The 25,124-nt window shown below is 48.8% G+C and overlaps 3 protein-coding genes and 1 long non-coding RNA gene across 5 annotated transcripts; 2 read left to right on the top strand and 2 right to left on the bottom strand.

Annotated features, from left to right (window-relative positions):
- Window positions 1–7,910: 7,910 nt before the first annotated feature.
- On the bottom strand, window positions 7,911–11,037 carry LOC120689984. 2 transcript variants are annotated; one of them, XR_005681534.1, is made up of 3 exons: window positions 9,367–11,026; window positions 8,317–9,122; window positions 7,911–8,199 (listed from the first exon to the last, which is right to left on the bottom strand). It is a non-coding gene; the product is annotated as an uncharacterized LOC120689984 (long non-coding RNA). The 2 variants fall into 2 exon arrangements; XR_005681533.1 differs by having other exon boundaries at window positions 7,959–9,122; window positions 9,367–11,037.
- A 1,132-nt stretch (window positions 11,038–12,169) lies between these two features.
- LOC120689983 lies at window positions 12,170–12,990 on the top strand. The gene is made up of 2 exons (XM_039972488.1): window positions 12,170–12,328; window positions 12,417–12,990. The coding sequence occupies exon 2, from the start codon at window positions 12,440–12,442 to the stop codon at window positions 12,788–12,790; it is 351 nt and encodes a 116-aa protein (XP_039828422.1). The 5' UTR covers window positions 12,170–12,328; window positions 12,417–12,439; the 3' UTR covers window positions 12,791–12,990.
- Window positions 12,991–13,173: 183 nt separating this feature from the next.
- On the bottom strand, window positions 13,174–20,921 carry LOC120689982 (transmembrane protein 147-like). The gene is made up of 7 exons (XM_039972487.1): window positions 20,740–20,921; window positions 19,908–19,977; window positions 16,779–16,838; window positions 16,573–16,687; window positions 16,074–16,189; window positions 15,842–15,966; window positions 13,174–13,576 (listed from the first exon to the last, which is right to left on the bottom strand). The coding sequence occupies exons 1-7, from the start codon at window positions 20,814–20,816 to the stop codon at window positions 13,456–13,458; spliced, it is 684 nt and encodes a 227-aa protein (XP_039828421.1). The 5' UTR covers window positions 20,817–20,921; the 3' UTR covers window positions 13,174–13,455.
- Window positions 20,922–21,535: 614 nt separating this feature from the next.
- Window positions 21,536–23,967, top strand: LOC120688647. The gene is made up of 3 exons (XM_039971044.1): window positions 21,536–21,581; window positions 22,917–23,813; window positions 23,921–23,967. Exons 1-3 carry the CDS (start codon window positions 21,536–21,538, stop codon window positions 23,965–23,967), a joined length of 990 nt encoding a protein of 329 aa, XP_039826978.1.
- Window positions 23,968–25,124: the final 1,157 nt, after the last annotated feature.

The raw sequence follows: 25,124 nt of genomic DNA, 5'->3' as shown, positions 1-25,124 counted from the left end.
TAATTTCTAGCAGTGAACTTTGAAATTCAGTAGAAATTCGTAGGAAATTCGTAAAATAGCAAATCTTGATGTTCTGGAATCCTTGAGAGTAGCTCTTTGTAGTAGAATCAAAATATGGTGTATGTTTGTTGCAAGTTTTTGCTGTACAAATTGTTTTGTGTCACTGGGTACATAAAGACTAGATCTTTTATCTTTTTCTTAACTAATGTTTGAAGCCATGTTTTGTAGTGACATTTTTATGGTAGTTTATTCTCGTAACTCTAGTATTGCTATAAAAATTTCGTGGTCAGTTCTCTTGTGTACCTATTTATTTGTTTTAATCCTTGTTTAGTAGACTTTAATTATGATAAATAGTTTATACTGATGATAAATAATGAAAATATTCCTGAGTGTTATTTTGGAGTATCTTAGATTGTAAACGAAGTTTGAGCATCAGTTCATGACTAAAATAGGAGCTAAAAATGAATCTTGGTAATCTATTGTTCTGTTTTGTTTATTTTCTCATAATTATTTATTTGTAGGTAAAATCATGAAAAATTCAAAGTAGCTAAATCATCCCTGTGTAGGACTTCTGTTAAATTTTGAGCCTCTTTTTTTCTCTATCTTAATCTGTGTAATTCAATCTTGTTCTAGGTGTGATCTTAATGATTGATTTGTTATGAATAAATTATTCCATGTTTTGGCATGAATTTTACAGGGTCGCCTAATATGTTCATTTTCTGTTTAGGGTAATTTTTTCTAAATTTATTGCTATTTGTGCTCTGAGTTGTTTATTTATTAGCAAACCATAGTTTATTTGCTTTAGGAAACAACTCTCATTTGTTTATGAAGTTAGTATAGATTTCTTGTGCTGTTGATCATGATGCCTTGTGTAGTTAGTATTGTTATTTAACTACTCTATAAATGATTGCCCATGTGTGTTGATAATTCTGTTCTTACATTACATATAGATACGACTGCCTTATCGGACGGGACGTACGAGCTGACCCCGGAGTCTGACGGAGGTGATCCAGAAGTCCAGGTGAACGCCGCTGAACTAACTAAAGCCCCAAACCAAAGTTTGGAAGAGCCTAGAGCTGAAATAGTTAGCGACTACCGAGAAGGCAAGCCCCGGACATAACCTATATTTCAAATCAATATCATTTACTGTTATTACTTGCTTATGCATTTACAGTTCTTAGAATTTGAATTAAAACCCTAGATGCATGATCCTAGGAACCTATGTACTTAACACTAGACTTGAGTTCGACTACTTGCTAAGCTTATAGGACCGGTAAAAGTCGAGTGATTGCCTGTCACTCGCGAGCTTTATAGGAACTGCTTGTTTACTTTCTGTTATCAATATAAGGACGACGGGCGGGGTTGTGTTCGATATCATGACCTTATGTGAGACCCCGTCTGTGTTGATGAACTTGCTAAGGTCGCGGTGTGTGGTAGCAGTGGTTAAGTTTTTGAAAGTACTAGCCACATGCCGTAAATATGGTACGCGGCAAGCCTAGTAGCCAATTGGACTGGGGAGTGGATATACCTCCCACTCTCTCTTAGGGATAGGTTTTATTTTTATGTTGCGCAACACTACGACTTCGAGGGACAAGGTTCGGCCTTGGAGCCCTGTAGTCGGGGAGAGTGGCTCTATCCACAAGCCGGAAAGAAAGGTCAACGGTGGTTTGGGAACGACCCGACGGTGTTCCAGACGTGTGTGTTAGGTTTGCCTGGCTAGATTAAGAAATTCGATTCGAATCGTCTGCTTCTCACAGTTTGGGACTACTTAATCCCTTTGCCACATAGAGTAATAAGAGCAACAATATTATTTATCAATCTTGATGTTTGCTTAGTTTTCTACCATGATTGGATAGTAGTTGCTTACATAGAATGGTTAATCAACTAGAATCTTGAAAGCTAAAACTTGAAAGTAAGGACCTACTCTTTATTGCTTTTCAGCAAAAGGAAAACCAGAGCCTCACAAAACCTTGCATAGTCTAGCTAAGGTGGGCTAATTATACCCGTTGACGGTTAAGTCTTGCTGAGTATTAGAATACTCAGCCTTGCTGTTGAAACTCTTTTTCAGGAATGAGTTTTGAGGACCAGGTCGCTAGTTTGCCTTGGCCCTGCTCTTTGCCTCCTGGCTGGTCCGTCGAGTGGGATTCGTCTTCGGCCGGCAATGACCATGACGAGTGATACCTTGCTTGGGCTAGCTTGGTATACCTTTGCGACGTGTTGTAGCCGTCGTTGTCTCTTTCAGCTGCTTTTCAAACTCTGAAGTTAAAGTTATGGTTTGTATAACTGTTTTACCAAAGTTGGTTTTGTAATAATGGTTTGAACTAGTTTGTAATCATTATTATGCCTGTGTTGTAAAATTTGTGGTTGTAACATCTCTGGACTCGCCTTCGTGCGGGGTATGCTTGTTCGATCCGAGAACCGGTGGTTGTATCGGGACGTTACCCGACAGACCAAGAATTGTTCCGTTTGAAGTGCGTTTGAGCTAGTGTTGCCTTTATGGTGATGCCCTGCGCACTTGAGCCGGGATAATTCAGGTGGTTCTGCCACATAGGGCCTCAAAAGGAGAGCAACCAATGGTGGAGTGAGCAGAGGTATTGGATGGGCAAGAGTGAACAAAACAACGAAGGAAGGTCTCAAGACATTGGTTGACCCATTCGGTCTGGCCGTCGGTCTGGGGGTGGTAACTTGTGCTCATGCACAGAGAGACCCGGGTCAACCTGAAAAGCTCTTGCCAAAAAGCGCTGGTGAAAACCCGATCGCGATCAGAGACAATAGACTCAGGCAGGCCGTGCAGCTTGTATATGTGATCAAAAAAGATCCTAGCAATGCTGGCAGCTGTAAAGGGATGAGAAAGAGCGATGAAGTGGCTATACTTTGTGAACTTGTCGACGACTACAAGGACACAAGAGTGGCCCTGAGACTTGGGGAGCCCTTCGATGAAATCGAGTGATATGATTTGCCATGCCTGAGAAGGGACTGGTAAGGGTTGGAGAATGCCCGGGTACTTAGCACGATCGGGTTTTGCCTGTTGGCAGATGGAACACTGAGCCACAAATGACTTGACCGCAGACTTCATTGCAGGCCATGCAAATAGCTGTTTGATTCTTCGATAAGTCACGGGGATCCCGGAATGGCCGCCAGCTGGTGAGGCGTGCAAGGCAGACAGGATCTGAAGCTGTAACTCCTTCTTATTGCCCAGCCAAATTCTCTTTTTATAGCGGAGGAGACCATCTTGTAGAGAAAAATGGGGAACGGAAACCGGATCCACTGTCAGCTTGGACAGTAAGGTTTGTGACGCTGAATCCAGGTCATAACCTTGAACAATTGCAGAAGTCCATGAAGGAATAGCAGAGGAAGCGGCTAGGTAGACCTGGGCAGAAACATGTGGCCGCCGGGACAGGGCGTCGGCTGCACGATTATTAGAGCCCCGCTTGTACACAATCTTGTATTGGAGGCCCAGTAATTTAGTGAAAACCCGCTGCTGCCACGGAGTGTTCAGTCGCTGATCAGATAGATGAGTCAAGTTGCGCTGGTCGGTATAGATGGTGAACTCTGCGTGTTGTAGGAAGGATCGCCACTGCTCCACCGCGAGTAAAATTGCCAGGTATTCCTTTTCGTAGGTGGAGAGGCCAGCAGACTTGGGGCCGAGAGGTTTGCTAATGTAAGCAATGGGGTGGCTAGCTTGTAACAGAACTGCACCCACTCCATTGCCACAAGCATCAGTCTCCAGGGCAAAGGGTTTATTGAAATCTGGAGCGGCCAAGACCGGAGCTGAACTCAAGGCGGCTTTCAGAGCATCAAAAGCTGCTTGGTGAGCAAGGGTCCAAACATACAACACATGTTTCTTGAGTAAGTCCATGAGGGGACGGGCAATAACAGCAAAATGGCGAACGAACTTCCGGTAGTAACCGGCCAGGCCCAGAAAGCTGCGAAGGTCCTTGACATTGGTTGGGGGGACAGGAAACCATGTCCTGCACCTTCCTAGAATCTGTGGAAATGCCCTCTGCGCTGATAATATGGCCCAGGTAGGATATCTGACGCTGGGCAAAAGAGCACTTAGATAACTTGACACACCAATGATCCTGAGAGAGCAGCTGAATGACCTCCCTGAGATGGACCAGATGTTGGGCAAATGAGTGACTGTAAACTAGAATATCATCGAAGAAAACCAAGACACATTTACGAAGCAATGGCTTGAGGGTACAGTTCATAGCCCCTTGGAAGGATGCAGGAGCTCCACATAAACCGAATGACATGACCCTGAACTCGAAATGGCCAAAGTGTGTCTGAAAGGCCGTCTTGAACTCTTCACCGGCCTTCATGCGAATCTGATGGAAACCGGAGTTAAGGTCGAGTGTGGAAAACCAAGAAGCGCCAGCAAGTTCGTCCACCAGTTCGTCAAAAATGGGTATAGGAAACTTGCCACGGATGGTCAGGGCGTTAAGGTGCCGGTAGTCAACACAAGGGCGCCAGGAACCGTCCTTCTTCTTAACCAACAAGAGTGGAGAGGAAAACAGACTGCTGCTCGGTTGGATGAGTCCTTTGTCCAGCATATCTTGCACCTGACACTCGATTTCATCCTTGAGAGCCGGAGGATAACGATAGGGGCGTGTATAAACCGGCTTGGCGCCCGCAACCAAAGGAATAGCATGATCACAAGCTCGCTGGGGAGGAAGGCCATCAACTGGAGCAAACACAGAAGCAAATTCAGACAGAACCTCGAATATCTCAGGCTGAATGGAAGAGGACATGTTTGCCAACTGATCAGCCACTGATACGGTGAAGATTTGCACCAATGTGAGAGGGGGAACCTGATGGAGAATGCCCTGCAGCAGGATGGTAGAATTCTGATATGGAATAGATAACCATTTCAATTTCCAATGTACCTTCATCGGGCTAAAAGATTCTAGCCAATCCATCCCCAAAATCAAATCGAAGTGCTGGAGCGGGAGGATCCGCAGGTCTGAAGAAAAGTGGTAGTTCTGAATCTTCCAAACAGCAGCAGGTAAATGAGTAGAGCAGAGCATAACATTGACATTGGCCACTTGTACTGAAATTGCATCAGATAACTTTTGAACCCCCGGCAACTGAGCAGCGACAGCAGAACTGAGAAAGGAATGTGAACTGCCCGAATCCACTAAAATCAGCAAAGGAATATCCAGAATAGTGCCCTCAAAACGCATTGTGCGGGGACCATCAGAACCGGCCAAAGCTTCTGTAGATAAAGCAACGAACAACTGCCCCTCGGCCAGAGAACCCCCATGATCTGAAACAGCCTCTGTATGTGGCGAGGAGAGGTCAGCGTCAAGATTTGATACCTGGAGCAAGTCGATGAGTTCCTGCACCACGTGGAGCTGAACGGACGGGGCACACTTGTGGCCGGGCCGCCAATGCTCAGCACACCGATCGCAGAGACCGCGGGCGCGGCGGTATGCCTTAAGCGCCGCGAATTTGTCAGCCGCTGGTTTGTCCGAGTCGATTGGACTGCCGGCCTCCGGCGCAGCGAGAGCTGACGACGGCTGCTTGTCGACGCGGGGCGTAGCCGGGAGAGGTAGAGGCGTCCGAGGAGGCGGCGGTTTCCACTGAAATCCGGCCTCGGGACGACGAGGGTCGCGCGGCCGTGCAGGGGAAGCCACCTCTTCCTGTAACAAGGCAAGGGAACAAGCAGTATTGAGTGTAGAAGGACGCCGAACAAGTACAGTAGCGCGGATATCAGGGCGTAAACCATCTATGAAGCGAATTGTGTAGTACATGGGATCAGTAGTGTGTTCATATGCTATGAGTTGATCGACCAATTCAGAGAAACTATCAACGTAATCGGCAACGGTAGTGGTTTGTTTGATGTGGTAAAGTTGGCGGATCAAGGACTCTTGTTGATCACGGCCAAAGCGCTCTAAGAGCAGAGAACAGAACTCAGACCAACCCGATTGTTTCAGACGCTTGGACACTGATTGGGACCAACGTGCCGCAGGACCATCCAATTGGTTTAGCGCCAATCGGACCCAGAAATTGGAATCTACCGAGTACATCTCGAAGTAGTCCTCACATCTAGAGATCCAAAGTTTGGGATTATCGCCATCAAAGCGGTGGAAATGCAACTTGGGAAGTTTACCGAGTGAGGGATTATCGCGGGAAAAACCAGATGAGGTGGGAGGAGGGGTAGATCGAGAGCACGCACCCTTGGCCGGGATGTGGGTATGGATTAGTACCGACCCGAACCCATCATCCCGTGTAGTCGGAGCAACGCGGTGCCCAACAGGGCCGTCGGCGCCATGAGGAGCAGATGGACGCTCCGTCGCCGACTGCGGAGATGGGAAGATGGGAGGCTCCTGGACCACGCGCTCGCGGAGGGAGCGGTCCCAGAAGCGGGTGACCTTGCCGAGCTCGAGCTTCACATCGTCGACGGTGGCCTCGATGCGGGGACGCCATTCATCGAACACCTGAGCCGCGTCCTCCAAACGGTCAAGCCGGGTGCCCTGAGAGTGCTCGAGGTCGAGGAACCGGCGGTCCCACCTCTCGTCGTGCTCGGAGAAGCCCTTGCGGAGCTCGTCGGAGAACCGCTGCTGCATCTCGTCGAGGATGGTCTTGACAGCAGGATCCATGGCGCCCTGGTGACGCTGAAGGCGAGTGAAGTGCTCGTGGGCCGGTAGGGAATCCAGTGCTCGAACCCGATCTACTATCCTAAGCGGCGCGAATTCGGGTGGTTGCCGGCGCAGGAAGAGCTAACCGGCGATATGCAGGGTCGCCGCCGACTGGGAGTCGGTAGGCGAGGCTTGGATGCCGAGATCGGAACGATGCACGGCGGCGCGGACTAGGTCGATTCGGGCGAGCGGAAGAAGACGAACAGAACAGCGGGATGCCGAGGAACGAGGGAATCTGATACCAGAATGTTAGCAACCCTCACGGATCTGGGAGAGGAAGGGATCGGAGGGAGAACGGAGGAGGAGTTCGGAGGATAGGTTCATCCATTCATCCGAGTGTTCATGTTCTTGTTTGACAAGTTGAACCCCTCGTCGCCGTCTACTTGTACTCAAGCAACAGACAACGCGCACACATGCACGCTTGGCTCTCTGGGCCGAGAAGACCGACGAGGCCCAACTGATGGGTACCTGGGCTAGTAACACATCTCCGCGACTCCTTTCGTAAAAAGCACCCGTGTCACCGAGTGCTTGCTCTCAGAATATCATACGCGCGAACGCGACTACGTGGTCACGATGCTATCGTATAGGCCGATCCAAATATCCCGGCGTTTCGTACTCATGGCGCCGCCAGGTCCACCGCGTCCGTTCCGGCGCTCATAAATACGCTGCGGCCAGGCCCTACCCCCGCGCGGAGGGGAGGAGCGAGCTTGGCCGGGGAGGCGACGCCGGCCGGGGCCGCGCCCGTCGTGGGGGAGTGTGGACACGACTGGTCTATCGTGGCGGTGCGTCCTACTCGTACATGGTCCTGTGCCCTTCGCAAATCCTGAATCGCCCATCTACCTGATAGAGAACGAAGGGCTTGACCCCACGGTGGGCGGCGGCAGGCGAACGCAACGGTCGTGTCAGTGTGTGGCACTCACGGCTGGCGGGCGTCGCGTGAACGCGGTCGCGTCTGCGCGCGGCTACAGCATGGCTGGGCCGGATCTCGTGCGCGCGCACGGCCATTTTTCTCTCGGTTGTGTTGGTGGCAGCCTGTGGGCCTCTTATCGGGCTTCCTGACATGTCAGTTGGTTAGGGTCGTTCCCCGCTGCGGATTGTTGGGCTAGCTAGCCTTTTTCAATTACGCGCGGTAGGGAATACTTGGGCTGGACCATTTTTTTTTAAGAGGACTAGTTCATGTCCGTGCGTTGCTACGAGCCAAATAATAACTTCAACTGTTCTGCAATAAGCAAGCCGGCAAAAATATGGACTGAACCTGATGGAAACAAGGACATATTGAACCTGCATGTTGATATAAAGAATAGAAAGATTCATACGTAGTCACCCCACAAGTATCATGTAGTATTTTGTTTGCTAGTTCACATTATTTGATTGTTGGGCCAATTTGAAAAAAAGGAAAGAAAAAGGTTAATATGTCTGAAGCCGACACCATTTTGTGCCAGAAGTCTACGGATGAAGTTCCTACGCCTGAAGCCAGGCACTAACAATGTGCCTGAAGATCTTTAGAGTATAATCTTGCAGCATGTGGTCATCAGCCTCACACAGCTCAAAAATTGTTCTACAACGAATGGTATGGGTCAAATATTGAACAAATAAGAAATAAAGATTATCCATTCTAATTTTAAGTAGAAAAGCAATAAAAACTAGCATCAACAAAGGAAATTCAATACTCAACCTCATGTGTAATCAACTAAAATAGCACAACTTTTGAATCATGTTGATAAGTTGCATTCAAGGTCTCTTTAGCAGCATCTTGAAAAATCTGGTGACGTGCATGCTTATAATCTTCTCCTGTACCCAACATATATGCATAGATGTACCCATATATGTCAGTCTAACTTTCCAACTGATCATGCTCTCAAGAGACATAGTTGGCAAGAACAATTAAAATGATTATGTGCACCATTAAGAACAATTTACCCTGAAAGCATTGTATTACTGTTTCCACCGTACTCCAAACTGGCAAAACGGTTTTTTTTTTTGGACTTCATTTTGCTAGAGTATTCAGGATATGCAGCAATTCTTTTTCTTTGTTATTCTGGCTACAAAAAATGCTATTGCATGATAAAAGCATCATCCTGTTCATTTTGGTTCACAGTCACACCAATGCACAGAACAACCCTTCAACTATAATTACGTACATGTATATATAATCTGCTCTGTATTGGTTTAGAATCAGAACAACTCTGTAACTGTAGTTATAAGCTACACTATGTACATTATGTATAGAAATTAATGTTACTGCCGCACCAATAAACAACAATGTTCATGTGCAAATTTTCTCGAACTCAAGCCAATGATGTAATACATGGAACCCGAAGAAACAGGAGCAACATGTATAAGTACAACTGTTTTGCAAGTGCAGCCCTTCAGTGTTGGGTTGTCATGTTGGTGGTTTTGGAAGCACTCACAGAGGTCCGGATAGCAAGGGAGGTGGCACCTGACTGTAGATCATCTTGCAACTCATGTCTTCAAAATCTCCTGAGATATGGTCGGTCAATAATGTGCGATCTATGGTCAGTTAGAATGATGATTCTGGAAGGAAAAAGAAAGCCCAACGATTCGCCTGGCCAGGGGCGGAGATAGGGGGGCGGACAGGGGCCTGGCCCCATGGTCCCCAAATTTATATTAGAAATTTAAATTTTGAATAAATTTTTATATAAATTTATATGGTTGGCCCCTCCTAATAATGAAAAAATCACTTCCTGGCTCCGCCCCTGCGCACCGTAACACAACATGAACTGATATGGATGTCAAGTACAGGTCCAGTTATATGAACAAAGCCATTTCTGCACGTTCAGACAGCTAGTGAACTGAAAACTGAATGAATATGAATTAGTGTCACCAAGGGAGAGCTTATTACTTGGATTCATGGTGAGGGGGAGTCCAAACTCATTGGTGAAGAAGTCCAAACCTCCGAGGGGCCGACGAGCCAGTGGAAGAAGGGGACGGTGAGCGCGGCGTATTGAACTCGCACACCCAGTGCATCAGGGCGAAGAGCTTCCGGAACTGCTCCGGCGCGTCGGGGGGAGCATGGAGAGGAGCACCTCGCGCACGACCTCCTACTACTGCGCGCACCGCGTCGGGGGGAGCATGGAGAGGAGGCGCACGGCGCGGCGCGGAGGCGGATGCCTAGCCCCATCACTCCCAGGCGCCCTCCTCGAGCTCCGTCGCGGCCGGATTTGGCGCCCCTCCTCCTCCGCCTCCTTCCTCCCCCTTCTTGGCCGGCGGCAATGGCGGGACGGCGGCTCCAGCGAGCTCCTCGAGCGCGCCAGCCGCCTCCCTCCATCCCCCTTTCCCTCTCTCACTGCGCCGCCGCACTCCACCGCCGCGCTCCGTCCCCTCTCTCCCTCCGCGCCGGCCACCACCTGCGCCGCTCCGGTGGCGGCGGCGGCGGCTCCTCCGCGGCCGTCCTCCCTCCCTCCCTCTCCGCGACGGAGGCCCGCGCGGCGTAGGGGTGCGTCCGGCTTCACGCGGGGCTCGGCCGATGCAGCGACGCGTCGGCGAAGGAGCAGGGGCACCGTCGCGCCGGCGGAGAAGAGCAGGGGCTGCTCGAGCTCCGGCGCAGGCGGAGATGGAGGAGGCGCGGGTTCCCGGGACCGCGGCGAGCATGGGGGAGGGGGACCGGGGCTGACAGGCGTGCGGGGAGAGACCGGGAGGGGAGCAGAGGGAGGCGGGGAGTGGGCGGGAGGGGTGCACCCTGCGAGCGAGGCCATGGTCACACCTGTCGACGATTCCTTACATTCTTTTTAGTAGTAGAGAAAACCTGAGCCGGGGAATTGTTGGAGTCCCGCTGAGGCGCCGACCCATCCCATCAGAACAACACTGTGAAACGGTCGGTAACGGTTGGGAAAATATCTTAATCATTCTCACAATCACATTTTTTAATCGGGAACGGAAGCGGAAAGTCGGATAGAAAAACAAAATCGGTATTACAAAATATTGAAAATGGAATAGTTCGATCGGAACATGAATTGGAAACTCAAAACGAAAAAAGGCTGGGCCCTCGCCGGTCGGCGGGCGACGGGCGGCGCCAACGGGCAGCAACGTAGATTCTGGGTGGGTGAGGCCGTGAGGCAGATAGCACTATAGCAGATTTGAGATTTGGAGGGAGGTGGCGTGGCCGCGCAGGGTGGAAGTCCGGTGCGCTGGCACCTGGCCGCCTGGCGCCTGGCGGCTGCGAACTGGGAGTTGGGGACGCGCCGACGAGCGACGAGGCCGACGGTGGCGGATGGCGGGAGGTCCGAGGCCGACGGACGGCGCCGGACCGGCGGACGACGCCGACGAGGCCGACGGCAACAAGGGCGGGGTGCGGCGGCGGCGGCGGCGGCTAGGGGTGGCCGGGTGGGTAGGGATCGGATCGGGAATGGGAGAGGCACGGCGTGGGGGTCTCCACTCTCCGGAGGAGGAACATAGGATAATGGGCCGTGGGCTGAATTGTTGATTCATTTACACAAATTCAGAAATTTGCTGCGGGAATTATCCTAGATGAAAACGGGAACTATGAATACGGTCGTGAAAACACCCCAACGGAATTGGTTCCGGTTCCCGCCCGTTTTTCTGTTTTTTTCCTATTTTCCTGTTATTTCAACGGGAACGGTTTACGGTCGGTTTAGACGGTAAACGGTGCCGGTCGGTACGGGATTTTTCCGTCCCGTTTTCAACCCTAGACTGCCGAGAGGACGGACAAGAGGAAAAAAAAAGTAATGCGGAGAGGGATGTCAATTGTCGAGAGCTTGCTCATGCAGTGCAGTACGTCGTACAGCTAACGCTCGTACAAATGTTATGCAAATTGCCAAATTCTTTACCCTCTCGGTTTCAAATTATTAATTATTTTGATTTTTCTAGATGCATATTTTTCGCTATACATCTAGATATATATATCATATCTATAAAAGCTAAAATGACTAATAATTGGGAATGGAAGGAGTATCAATTACTCCATCCGTTCCAAATTATAAGTCATTCTAAGAATCTTAGAGAGTCAAACCATCTCAAAGTTTGACCAAAATTATTGAGAGAAACACAAAAATTTATGACATTAAATAAGTATACTATAAAAATATAGCTAACAAAGAATTTAATGATACTTAATTAGTATCATAAATGTTATTATCATGTTATATAAATTTCGTCAAATTTGAAAAATTTTGACTCTCCAAAATTCTTGAAATGGCTTATAATTTGGAACGGAGGGCCATGTAAGTAGCACACAAATATGGTCGCCTGGCGTCGTGTATGCTAAACAGTAATGGTTTACACGCACGATCCATTTAGAGCCGAGGATTAGAGGATGCTCTCAACTCCGTACCAACTTCGTCCTAGAAGAATTGTACAATGCGCAAAACCGCCAGTGGACGACGGCCACAACGTAGGCTGTGTGGCGTTAGCCTGCAGGGAGCAGCCAGCGTGTGGCGTGTGCATCCCACGGACGCCTCCGGGAAATGGAAGATGAAAACATTGGCATGTGGACCATCCCTGGCCAATCAGGATCCCTCTGCCCACCAAATGGACCTCCTCCATGCCACCACCGAGGATAAACTCCCCCTGGGCAACCGTCCATTCCCCGTCCCGCCTTATCCTCCCCTGATCCCGTACAAAAGCGGGCTCCCTCACGCTCCCGCCCGCCCGCTCAAGCTATCCACCACCATAGCCGCCGCCCCGCCGCCACACTCTTCTTGCTCACGGTAAGCGTCGTTCGTCCATGCCGCATTCTTCCCATCCCTCTGCATCATCGCGATTCCCACCTTCTTCTCCGTTGCCGTCGAGGCGCAGGCTCTAGCCCACCGAGCGCAGGAATGGCGTCGTTCGCCGTGGCAACGGTCCCGTCGCTGGCGGCCCCGGCGGCCAGGAAGAGGTCCGGCGGCGTCACCTACGTCGAGGGCATGAACGCCTACAGCGGCCTCAAGGGGCTCAACAAGGTCACCATGCTCGAGCTGCGCAAGACCGCCGACTACTCCTTCGCCAAGATCGTGGCGTCGCTCAGCCCCGCCGGCAAGACGCGGCGCGGCAGCGCGTTCGGGGCTCAGATGAACGCCGCGGCGGAGATCTTCAGGATCGCCGCCATCATGAACGGCCTCGTGCTCGTCGGCGTCGCCGTCGGGTTCGTGCTGCTCCGGGTGGAGGCCGCCGTCGAGGAGTCCGAGTAGGGATGGACGCGCGCCCGCCCGCCCGCCCTGATAGCAGCCACTCTGCTGCTGCCTCTTGCCTCATATAAGCCGTGATATATAAAACGTAATGTGTGTTTTTTATTGAATTTACTTCAAGTATGTATCCATGACAATTGATGAATACCGTGCAAACGTGTTTTCGGAGTCGAGGTATGCAATGGCTCTTCAGATGTTCATCATATTAAGTGGGCTTCATTCATTTTTGTGACTCTGAGATCACAATGCAAAAACATCCACGTCTTGCAAATGAAATCGTGAACAAATTCGTAGGAGGGAGAGAGGCCACCAAAGTTTTTATTCTTTGCATTCTGATGAGATATCTGAATTATATGATCTATACGCTAGATGGTGCAACTAAACAGAGGACTTGAAATGCACAGCAGGATTTTTTTAAAAAAAAATGTTTCATCTCAAATGCCTAGAATCTGTTACAGAATCACTCATTTGAGGCATGGGTTTCTGCTCTACAGCTCACGACAGATGATTCTAAGTAAAATGTTCTATAATCGAAGACCAAGAAAAGTTGTATCGGAAGGGCTCAACTCAAAGGATCATCCTACTTCTGACGTATGTCAGGAGACTCAGGAGGTATCTTCAAGAGCGTCGAATCATTGGTGCAGTTGGGCAGTGCAATCGTTGACTCATCATGTCGGTCTCTGACAAGCTGCGAAAAGCTGCCAGCTGATGAAAGCCATCACTAGTGAGGAGAATAGCTCAAAACCAACCACCTTCGGTGTCTGCCACTCCAATGATCTTCTCAAGTAACTGTAATATTTGTGAGCATGTTTAGTCCAGTGAACAATAAGCAAAATAACAAGCACAGAATGTGCAAGTCCCAGCAAAGAAAATAAGCAATCCAACCAAAAGGTGAGGAGTAAAAGAATCATATCTTTCAATCACTGATGAGTATACGTGTAGTCCACCATAATGCTGTGGGGGGCGAAGTTCAATTACTAAATCTACAGTTCTACACTCATATATCGTAGTTCTACAGAAAACTCAAAACACAGCTTTCGTCTGGATACTTAATTCAGACACCTTTTGCTGAGCTCAACTCAGTTTGATTCACAAGCATAGTAAGAAAAAGAGTAAAATGCACTGGGGGTCCTTAAACTAGTGAGGGTGTGTCAAGTAGGTCCACGAACTCCGAAAATGCAGATTCGGCCCCCTAATCTAATTAAGTGTCACTAGAGGTCCAAAACCCCTTTGACCGGGTCTGACCGCCTACGTGGTCTGCCACGTCGGTCCTACTTGGACCAGTTGGCGAGGGCGGAGCTCGGCCCGGCGGCGGTCTCTCTCTCCCCCTCCCGGCCACGACGGCGCCGGCGGCCGGATCCGCGCAGGTCCGGCGGCGACGGCGGCGCTCCGAGCTCGGGCCCGTGGCCATGGCGCCCGTGCGCGCCCCGCGGGGCTCCCTCCCCCTCCCTCGCCGGCGGGGCGCGGGGCCATGGCGGCGGCGCTCCGAGCTTGAGCCTGGGGCCATGGCGCTCGTGCGCGCCCCGCGGGGCTCCCTCCCCCTCCCTCACCCGAGGTGCATGGCTGCGCGTAGGAAGGTGCATGGCCGCCGGACCAAAGAGAGAGAGGAGGGGCGGATTTCGGCGGGCCCCGTCGGCACCGGAGCTCGGAGCACCGCCGCCGTCGCATCCAGCAGGTCACCCTGCCGCGCCGGCCGGCCCGCCCCACCTTCGTCGCGTCCAGCAGGCCACCCTGCCGCGCATGCCGACCCGCCCCACCTCCGTCGCGTTCAGCAGGCCACCCTGCCGCGCCGGCCGGCCCCGCCGAGCAGTCCGCTGCACCGCGCAGGCCAGACCCGCCGAGGAGGGAGGAGGCAGGCCGGAGCTACTGCCGGGCCTCCCGCGCGCCGCCGTCGCGGAGCACCATCGCCAGTCACCGCCAAGGCCGCCGCCAAGGAGGTAGGAGCGCTGGATCCCGCCGGGTCCCGTCCGTGCCGCCAGCCTCGTCGCACCTCCCTCCCCTGCGCCGGGCAAAGAGCGGCGGCCGGAGGCAAGGCCGCGCGCGTGCCCCTCCTCCCTCCCTACCTCGACGCGGGTGCCATCCCCACCAACGCACCAACGCGGGCTTCCCCGAGCTCCGCTCGCCCCCATGGCGGGCCTCCCCGAGCTCCGCCCGCCGTGGGCCGTGGCCATGGCGACGCGGCGGCGGAGCCCCGCGTGGCGGCCGGATCCTACGGCGGACGCGGAGGTGGAGCCGCGCGCACGCCTCCCGCAGCTCGCCAGCGGAGCTCACCGGGGCACCAACACGCGGCGCGGCGTGGCCCTGCCCCCTGCGCCGGGGTTCCCGCCTGGTCGAGCTCGGTGCAGCGCGTCCACCACGCGTGTGGGGCAAGAGCCGCGGGGTGCCATGGCGAGGCGGAGTCCGCAACGCCGTCGCCCCCACGTGTGACGGAGCAGGGGCGGAGGAGGCGAGCAGGGGCCGCGCGCGTCAACTGTTGTGTCCAGGTAGGACCGACGTGGTTGGCCACGTAGGCGGTCAGACCCGGTCAAAGGGGTTTTTGACCTCCAGTGACACTTAATTAGATTAGGGGGGCGAATCTGCATTTTCGGAATTCGTGGACCTACTTGACACACCCGCACTAGTTTAAGGACCCCCAGTGCATTTTACATGTAAGAAAAAGGTTCAAGGTATTCATGGGACCTTGCACATAATGATGATGCATCCAACGGACATGAAAATCAAGACTTCTAAATTATGAAGTGCAGAGGGTTACGGAAAAATCTGGAAAAGGAATATATAAGAATGATATCTCATTGATCAGGTGTAAAGCATGGTGTTAAAGGGATTAAGAGCTCAGATACTCTTCCCGAGTTCATACAAATCGACAGCAGCAGCAACAGATCCTTCTAATCTCAAGTTAACACAAACCACACTAGAATAATCTACATATATAGATAACAACAAAGGTAAAACATACACACCTAAAGTTCATTATTTCTCGTAATGAAGCATTTTATTTCAGAGAAAAGGAAAATAAGAGCATAAATAAAGTGGAGCATGATAGGGATGCTTTACCTGGTGATAGATGGCATTGTTGCCAAGAGCAAAGCACAAGCATAAATTATTGGAACCAATGTCCTAGGCTTGTTCTTCCTAAGCCACATCAATGATCCTAATGCAGCAAGGGAGAGGGTCATCACCTGTAGGAAAACACAAATCAGCAGTCTAGTCACAAACTATGTTAAATAAACATCATGAGTCGTAGCACTAGGAAGTAATTCTCTTCAAAACAAGGAATCTAGCATACAAGATTAGCATTTGCTTCGATTCCTTGAAATATGTACTCCCATGTAAATTCAAGCCCTCTTGCCCCAATCCAGAGAGGTGCCAGTCGGTGCAGAACTGAATCAGCAAAAGCCCAACCTGAAAACCCCAAAACATCGATGATTAGTGACAGCAAAATTATCGTAGCTAGGAAAAGGCTAAAACCTTGCATTTTTCCACAATTACGCAGAGCACCAAACGAAAGGAGATGATGTAAAATTTCTGCTAACCACTGTCAGCAACCAATATGTCTAAGTGAGCTTTGTATCCAAACCAAGGCCATCTCATGGAAAACTAACTTCACAACTCAAGATAGCACATGTAGAAAAGGATAAGCAGATTTTTTTAGCACATAATATGCAAGGGAAAATAGGAAAGTCACAGAATGGAGATGCAAAAACTAGATGAAAGAATAAATGTCCCCATGATCACAATTCGGAAATTTGATACAATTCAAATTTCAGCGAGAACTCTGTACTTACCAAGACCAACAGCCTGGAACTTATGATTCTGAGAGATGTTTATGTGAGTCAACTGTGTTAAAGCAAAATATAGTCCAGCTACATCTATGAACCCGATAAAAACTTTCATTAGCTCCTGCAAAAAGAAATAACAGGATATATTAGAGGGCATTAAGAACACGGTACCAAAGTATATTTTGTGTGCCAAGGAAGTGCAGCAAATATACCTGATAGGGATCAAAGCTATCATTCTCAGGTACTTTGAGCAATGTTGCTAAGCAGACAAGCTGCCAATAGGATACAGCAACATTAGCAACCAATTAACTACCTTCAATCACTGAATAGATTATGATAGTAGGCATAGAAATAGAATAGTGTAGCAATCATCCACTGCAAGTTATGAACAAAAACTTCAAGCAATTAACTTGGAAACATCACAACATTAGAAGTTTGAACTTGCCCGCTTTTCTCTATGGAATAATAGTACAAGAAAACTGTGTGACAGGGAGCAAAACCAACTTATACCACACAGAATAAACTACATAGAATTGAACTCAAGAAATACTCAATGACTTCTTCAAAAGCAGTCGCAGAAAAAATGTCTGTTATGCATCATGTTAACCCTCAAGGCAAAAGCTTGTCCCTAAAAGCCAAAAGGATATATGTTGCAGAATTGCGTTAAACTTATTACTAAGGAAAACTACTGAAAAGAGTGTCAGAGAAAATATGAATCAGAAAAGTAGATACTAAGAGGCCAAAAGAACAAGACATAGAACATTCAACAACAACAACGTAGCCTTTTTTCCCAAGCAAGTTGGGGTAGGTTAGAGATGAAACCCGAAAGAAATAAGTACAAGGTTCAGGCACATTGATAGCTAGTCTCCAAGCGCTCCTATCCAAAGCTCTCTCTTTAGAAATATTTCAATCCTTAAGGTCTCTCTTAACCGACTCATCCCACGTCAGTTTAGGTCTACCTCTACCCATCTTTACATTATCGACCTCTCAAGAACCCCATTACGCACCGGCGCCTCAGGAGGCCTTCGTTGGACATGTCCAAACCATCTCAACCGATGCTGGGTAAGTTTCTCCTCAATTGGTGCCACCCCGACCCTATCCCGAATAACTTCGTTCCGGACCCATTTCAACCAGCCAGCTGAAATTCTATGTCTAACATCTTCATCAATATCGTCATCCTTTTGTAGCACTGATCCTAATACCGAAAAGTATCCTTCTGGACCACCACTTGCCCATCTAGACTAACGTCTCCCCCCTCATGCCTAATCGCGCTGAAATCGCACATCATGTACTCGGTCTTGGTCCTACTAAGTCTGAACCCTTTCGACTCTAACGTGCGCCTCCGCAGCTCTAACTTCCTATTAACCCCTGCCCTACTCTCGTCAATTAGCACCACATCATCAGCAAAGAGCATACACCAAGGGATCTCACCTTGTATATCCCTTGTGACCTCATCCATCACTAAAGCAAATAAATAAAGGCTCAATGCTGACCCCTGGTGTAGGCCTATGTTAATAGGAAAGTCAGTGGTGTTGCCATCACATGTCCGGACAAACGTCGTCGCATCCTTGTACATATCCTTAATGAGGGTAATGTACTTAGTTGGGACTTTGTGCTTCTCCAAGGCCCACCACATGACATTTCTCGGTACTTTGTCATATGCCTTCTCAAGGTCAATGAAGACCATGTGCAAGTCCTTCTTCTGCTCCCTATATCTCTCCATCAATTGTCGTATTAAGAAAATCGCCTCCATGGTTGACCTTCTAGGCATGAACCCAAATTGGTTTTGGGTCACACTTGTCACTCTTCTTAGGCGATGCTCGATAACCCTCTCCCAAAGCTTCATCGTATGGCTCATCAGCTTAATCCCACAGTAGTTAGTACAACTTTGAACATCGCCCTTGTTTTTTAAGATAGGTACTAATATACTTCTCCTCCATTCTTCCGGCATCTTGTTTGACCGAAAAATGAGATTAAAAAGCTTAGTTAACCATACTATTGCTCTATCTCTTAGGCATCTCCACACCTCAATAGAGATACCATCAGGGCCCATCGCTTTACCACCTTTCATCCTCTTCAAAGTCTCCCCGATCTCTACCTCCTGAATTCTCCTCACAAAACGTCTGTTGGTATCGTCAAAAGAGTCATCTAACTCAAGGGTAGGGCCCTCACTCTTCCCATTAAACAACTTGTCGAAGTACTCTCTCCATCTATCCATGATCTCATCATCCTTCACTAGCAGTCGATCTGTCCCATCCTTAATGCATTTGATTTGGTTGATGTCCCTTGTCTTCCGCTCGCGGATCCTAGCCATCCTATAAATGTCCTTCTCCCCTTCTTTCGTGCCTAGCCGCTGATACAGGACATCATACGCCTTACCCTTTGCTACACTCACAGCTCGCTTTGCAACCCTCTTCGCTAATTTATAGCCCTCGATGTTGGCTGCACTCTTGTCAAGATGGAGGCGCTTGAAACACTCCTTCTTCTCCTTAATAGCCCTTTGCACCTCGTCGTTCCACCACCAGGTGTCTTTCCCCTCCTGTTTGCCTCCCCTACTCACGCCAAACACCTCTGAGGCCACCTTCTGAACACATGTTGCCATCTTTAGCCACATGTCATCTGCGTCTTCTCCTTCTTCCCAAGGCCCCTCGCCTAGCATCCTTTCCTTAAACGCTTGTGCCGCTTCCCCTCTAAGCTTCCACCACTTTGTTCTCGCAATCTTGGCACGTTTCTCCCGGAGTTCATAGAACATTCAACTAGAGAAAAAAATCAAATGGGGAACAGATCCATGAATGGTAAATGGTTTGGCTTAAGAATCATGGTGCACTCCAATTTTCTCATTGGGAGATATATTTCAAAGCACGACTAGTAGGTGAACTAATGACAAAACAATTGTCCATAGATAAAACTAACACCAAAAGAAATATAAGAAAACTAGGTAAAGCCCCTCAAATATATAACATACATACGAAATTTCAAGTTTTGCCACTCTGTATTAAGACTTAAGAGTAATTAGAATGTGAATACATCACAAAGATAAATTAAAGGAAAAATGGGTTGGTGTTACTATCCAGTGTCCACAGTAAACTTACTTTTTTTCTTAGCTGTGTTTCATCTAACATATTTATTTTGAAGTTGAAAGTGTTGAAGGTTCTTGAAAACTCCATAATCCACAATCCACATCTAGTTTTTATTTCCTTCTAGAATGCTTCATGTTATTTGGTGCCCAGATAAAGAGATATGTTTTCCCATGATTGCGCCTAATTATGATTGTGTAATAAATGTAACCCCTTGTCATTTTAAATTTCACAAGACATAAGAATCCTGGACTGTTTGCTGACCTTTACAAGTGCAGTTCCAAGATAAACAGCAGCCGCTTTTACAGAAGTTCCGATTGTATCATACTCTGACCTGCAATGAATGAATGCATAAGAAAGTGCAGTCCAAGGAACCTATGGATACAGAACGCTGTTTGCATCTATGTTCAGATAAGCTAGGCCAACTAGGGTATAAATTCAGACGAAACTTGGCGAAGAATTCATCTAACTTTTTTAAATGTTCCATTGATCATGGGTAGATGCTCTCATGCTCAAGTGGGTGAAAGTTGACGAATACGCGGGTTTAGCTGAACTGGATGTGACTGTCGCATTAGATGAGCAATGAAATATAGATCCAGTTAGTATTTACTTCCCCATAGAATTAAGTTCTTCACAATCACAATATTCATACTCATTCCATACAGCCAGTAGCATCATTCATATTGCTAAAACTCCCAACCCATAAAAAATATTGTAGGCATGAAGTTAGCTTACTTGACAGGTACAGGTAGTAAAAATGACCAGCTAACAAAGCTTCGAATCGAACACCACAATCCACTCGTGACTCGGTGAATCCCAACGAGTCTAATAAGTTCGCCAGCACACTCGGAACTACTCTCATGTCAACCTAACTCAACTGAGCAAAATTCACTGCAATTGCACCGACTAAAACCACATCACACAAGCCGAATCACAGCGAGAACATGCGCCATCATGCGTTCGTGCTCCTCGGTGCAGATCACGCAGTAAAGCGCCCGGATCGCTCAACACACGCAGATCTCGCGTGTTTAGGAAACGGATCTCACAGAGACGGTCAGACAGAGGAGGAGAGCAAGGAAGTGGGGAAGGGATTTACAGGGGGGTGGCGGAGTAGTAGACGACATGGGGGCCGAAGGTGAGGAAGGCGCAGTTGAGGAAGTGGAACACCGTCATCTCGTCGCCGCCGCCGTCGTCTCCGGCGTCTGTGCAGCGGCGAGGCCGAGGCGCCCGAGATTGGTGAGAGACGACGAGCAGTGGGGGTAATTGGGCCCGCGTGGACATAGTCGAGCTAAGAAGTATGGCGCCGGGGAATGAATGCTACGTACGTGGGCTTCATTGCAATTGTGATGGGCTGATGGGCCTAAAACTTGCGAAGCACTCGGCCTTTTTTTGTAAGAGAAGGCACCAGATACGGGACCACAGCTTGGCTATGAAGCTGAGCTGGTCAGTTGGCAACTGGCATGGCACATGACTGAATCATACTCGTACATAAGATGCCATGACCTCTCTGTTGGAATTGATCTCCAACGGCCAGATCCAAAGATCTGGCCAATCCCTTGATTTGCGCCCTGATCGGGGGCATTCAGCCAAACATGGCTGGTGGGCCCCCGTCGCCCGCGCTATAAAGAATAGGGAAAGGGCCCGGGGCACAAAATCCTAAGTTCACCGCCGTCACAACCCTCTCCCACAGTCCCTACCGATCTAGGGTTAGCGCGAGGCCGACGGGAAGCTTCGCCACCGCGACCACGACGTCCTCCGCCTCCAACCCCGTCATCGGCCAGTGCCGGTGGAGGCCTGAAGGACGTCGGGACTTGCGTCGTCCACTGCCGCCGCCGGATCAGCGCCTCGAAGAGCCGGACTTCCTCGCCTCCATCCTCGGCTCCATTGACGCGATGGCGCCCACCGGCAACGGCTCCTCTGCATCCACTCCCGCGGATGGTCTGTGTCTCTCATCCACCTATCTCTCTTTCTCTGTCTATCTCTTGTACTAGGTCTAGAATGAATCACTTGATATTACACCTAGAACTTGTACCCCAGTACTCGATTCGTACACTAGATGTGATCCTAGTCTAGAAACAGAGAAGAAAACAACCTAACATTGGTATCAGTCGCCGATCTAGTTGTAGATCGTGGTTTTTGGGGTTCTTTTTACTCAGATCTACACTCAGAAAGTAGAAGGAGGTGACAGAAATAAAAATCGATCTCGGATCGACAAAGAACACCCACCGAAACCCTAACCCTAACCCTAGAATCCAAGAAACCAAGAAGAAAAAGGCGGCGGGCTTACCTGTTGCGCGCGCCGGCCACCGCCGCGCACCAGAGCTCCGGCCACCGCCGGCACAGAACCACCCCGGGCCGCTGCTCGCTTGGGTCCGTCGCGGATCGGGTGCGCGGGCTCGAGCACCGCCGTCAGGCCGCTCGACGGCGGCGCGCTCCCGCTCGGGTGAGCGCGCTCGCCGGCGAGGGGGCCGGCGGCGGCGCCGCCGTTTCCTCTCCGACCGGCCATGGCGGCCGCTGCTCCTCAGTCGCGGGCGAGAGAAACGGGGAAGGGGAGAAGAAATGGCCGGTTAGGGTTTGGGGCGACGCTCCGCTGGTTTTGCTCGACCGGGATTGGCGCCCGGCCGTCGGATTTGATCCGACGGTCTGGGGGCGGCCGCCGGCCAACCAGGCCAGAAGCAGCCCAAGAGGGCGCGCCGCGCGGGCCGTTTCGGCGGCCCGGCCGTCGGCTGCTGGGCCGCGGGCCCAGGCGGGGGGAGCGGCCGCGCTGAAATGGGCCGTGGGCCGTTTTTCCGTCTCGGGCCGCATAAACAGTTCCAGAATTCGTTTTTTCTTTTATTTCAGAAGCATTTTGAATATGAATTTGAATGAATTTGCTTAGATTTTGATCTCTGTAAATAAATGCACCAACGTGTATTATTTTAAGATCAGAAATTTACAAGAATTATGCTTCTGAATATTTAGAATTTTACATGTTTCCGCTGCAAAGAATTTATTTTGTCTCTATGTTAATTTGAACCAACGAGATAATTGATATAGAGGCTTATAGAATTAATTTCTCAGAATTTTTCAGTATATTATAATGTTGTAATTTCTGACCAAAGTTGATATTGCAATATTATAATTTTGTTCAGAATTTTGTATACATTATATCTTTTTCTGCCCAACGGTGATTTAGATTTAATGTACAGATTATTGCATGTTTTAATTTTGACCAACGTTAAATTGATACATGCATTTATTGTTGTCCTCACAAATTTTGAATTCAAATTTCAGGCTCCAATGCTATGACTTATGTGAATGCCATTCCTGAACTGGATGGCAACAACTATGGGAAATGGTACCAGAAATTGGAGATAGCTCTGGCGATGGCCAATATAGATTTGGCCATCACAACGCCAGCTCCACAAGAACCAGAAAAACCCGTAAGGGCACAGAAGGAAGAAGCAGCTGCTTGGGCTATCCGAGAGAAGAATTATGACTCTGCTATGACCAGATATGATGCTGAAAAGACACGTTGGAATGATTCCAACCGCAAGTGTCTTATGGTCATGAAGGGTTCCACTTCAGATGCCATCAAGATGGCAATCCCAGATTGTCACACCGCTTCAGAATATTTAGCAAAGGTGAAGAGTCAGTTTACTGGTTCTTCCAAGGCTTATGCTGCCATTCTTGCTGAGCAGCTTATCACCAAGAAATACACTGGCGGTGGCATCAGAGAACATATCTTAGAAATGAGCCACATGGCCAACAAGCTTAAGACAATGGACATGCCTTTGCCAGAAAAGTTCATTGTTCAGCTGGTCTTCAAGTCCCTACCAAAGGCGTTTGAGGCATTTCATGTCAACTATAACGCTTTTCCAGAAGATTGGGGAATTGACAAGCTGATTGGCATGTGTGTTCAAGAAGAAGATCGCCTTAAGAACTCCAATGGTGGTGAACTTGCTTTTCAAGTTCAGCACAAGAAAAAGAACTTTCAGAATAAGAACTTCCAGCATAACAAGAGACCTTTCCCACCAGCCAAGAATCAGCATGAGAGTGGCTCTTCCAGACCACCTCCACAGAAAGACTGGGAAAATTTTCCAGTTGAACAAGACCAGTGCCTGAAGTGCAAAAAGAGAGGGCACTACAAAAGGGACTGCCCAGAATTTCTGAAAGAGTTGTTAAGAAATGGTGAGGACACCATTACTTTTGTAGATGAATCTCTGTATTTAAGTTATGACAAATCCACTTGGTGGATTGATTCTGGTGCAACTACTCATGTTGCTAATTCTTTACAGGGATCAAGTATGAGGAGGACCCTGCCAAGAGGCGCAAGAAGAATTAAAGTTGCAAACGGTGTAGAAGCTGAAGTCGAAGCCATTGCAGAATTTCATTTAGAATTACATAGTGGCTTTGTACTTTGTTTGAGAGATGTTCTTTATGTACCGTCTTTGCAACGAAACTTAATAAGTGTGTCTAAATTAGATGATGACGCTATTGCTTGTCATTTTTGTGATGGCAAGTGTAAGATACAAGTTAATTCAGAATGTGTTGGTCTTGCCTTCCGACAAGACAAATTATATTTGCTTTCATTATCTGAGAATGTGAATGCAGTATGTTCTGAGAATAAAAATGCCTCCTCATATGAGAATGTTACTAAGAAACGCAAACGAATTGATGCAATTTCGTCGAAATTATGGCACTGTCGTTTAGGCCATATTTCGAGGGGGAGAATAGAGCGCTTAGTGACAGCATCAATTCTTCCACCGTTAGAATTTTCAGATTTAGAACAATGTATTGATTGCATTAAAGGAAAATTCGTTAAGAACATAAAGAAAGGTGCCAAACGAAGTGCGGGAATTCTAGAAATAATTCACACAGATATATGTGGACCATTCCCTGTCACTACTGTAGATGATTATGTTTCTTTCATAACATTTACAGACGATTACTCGCGTTATGGCTACATTTATCCAATCAAAGAACGATCAGAAGCATTGGATAAATTCAAGATATTTAAAGCAGAAGTAGAAAACCAACATGATTTAAAGATTAAGATAGTCAGATCCGACCGTGGGGGAGAGTACTACGGTCGACACACCCCCTATGGCCAAGTTCCAGGACCTTTTGCAAGGTTCCTTATGGAAAATGGGATAGTTGCCCAGTATTCTACACCGGGCGAGCCTCAGCAGAACGGAGTGGCAGAAAGAAGAAACCGTACCCTGATGGATATGGTCAGAAGTATGATGAGCTACTCCACGTTACCGATTAATTTGTGGATGGAGGCGTTAAAAACCGCCATTTACATTCTTAATCGGGTGCCAAGTAAATCGGTGCCGAAAACACCGTATGAACTATGGACAGGAAGAGAACCCTCGCTTAATCATTTTCGCGTATGGGGCTGTCCAGCTGAGGCCAAAGTGTTTAATCCGAACATTGGGAAGCTAGATCCCAAGACAGTTAGTTGCCATTTTATTGGCTATCCAGAAAAGTCTAAGGGAT

The sequence above is a fragment of the Panicum virgatum genome, chromosome 9N, assembly GCF_016808335.1.
Source record: "Panicum virgatum strain AP13 chromosome 9N, P.virgatum_v5, whole genome shotgun sequence".
Taxonomy (NCBI): Eukaryota; Viridiplantae; Streptophyta; class Magnoliopsida; order Poales; family Poaceae; genus Panicum; species Panicum virgatum.
This window is presented reverse-complemented; position numbering and strand designations above follow the sequence as displayed.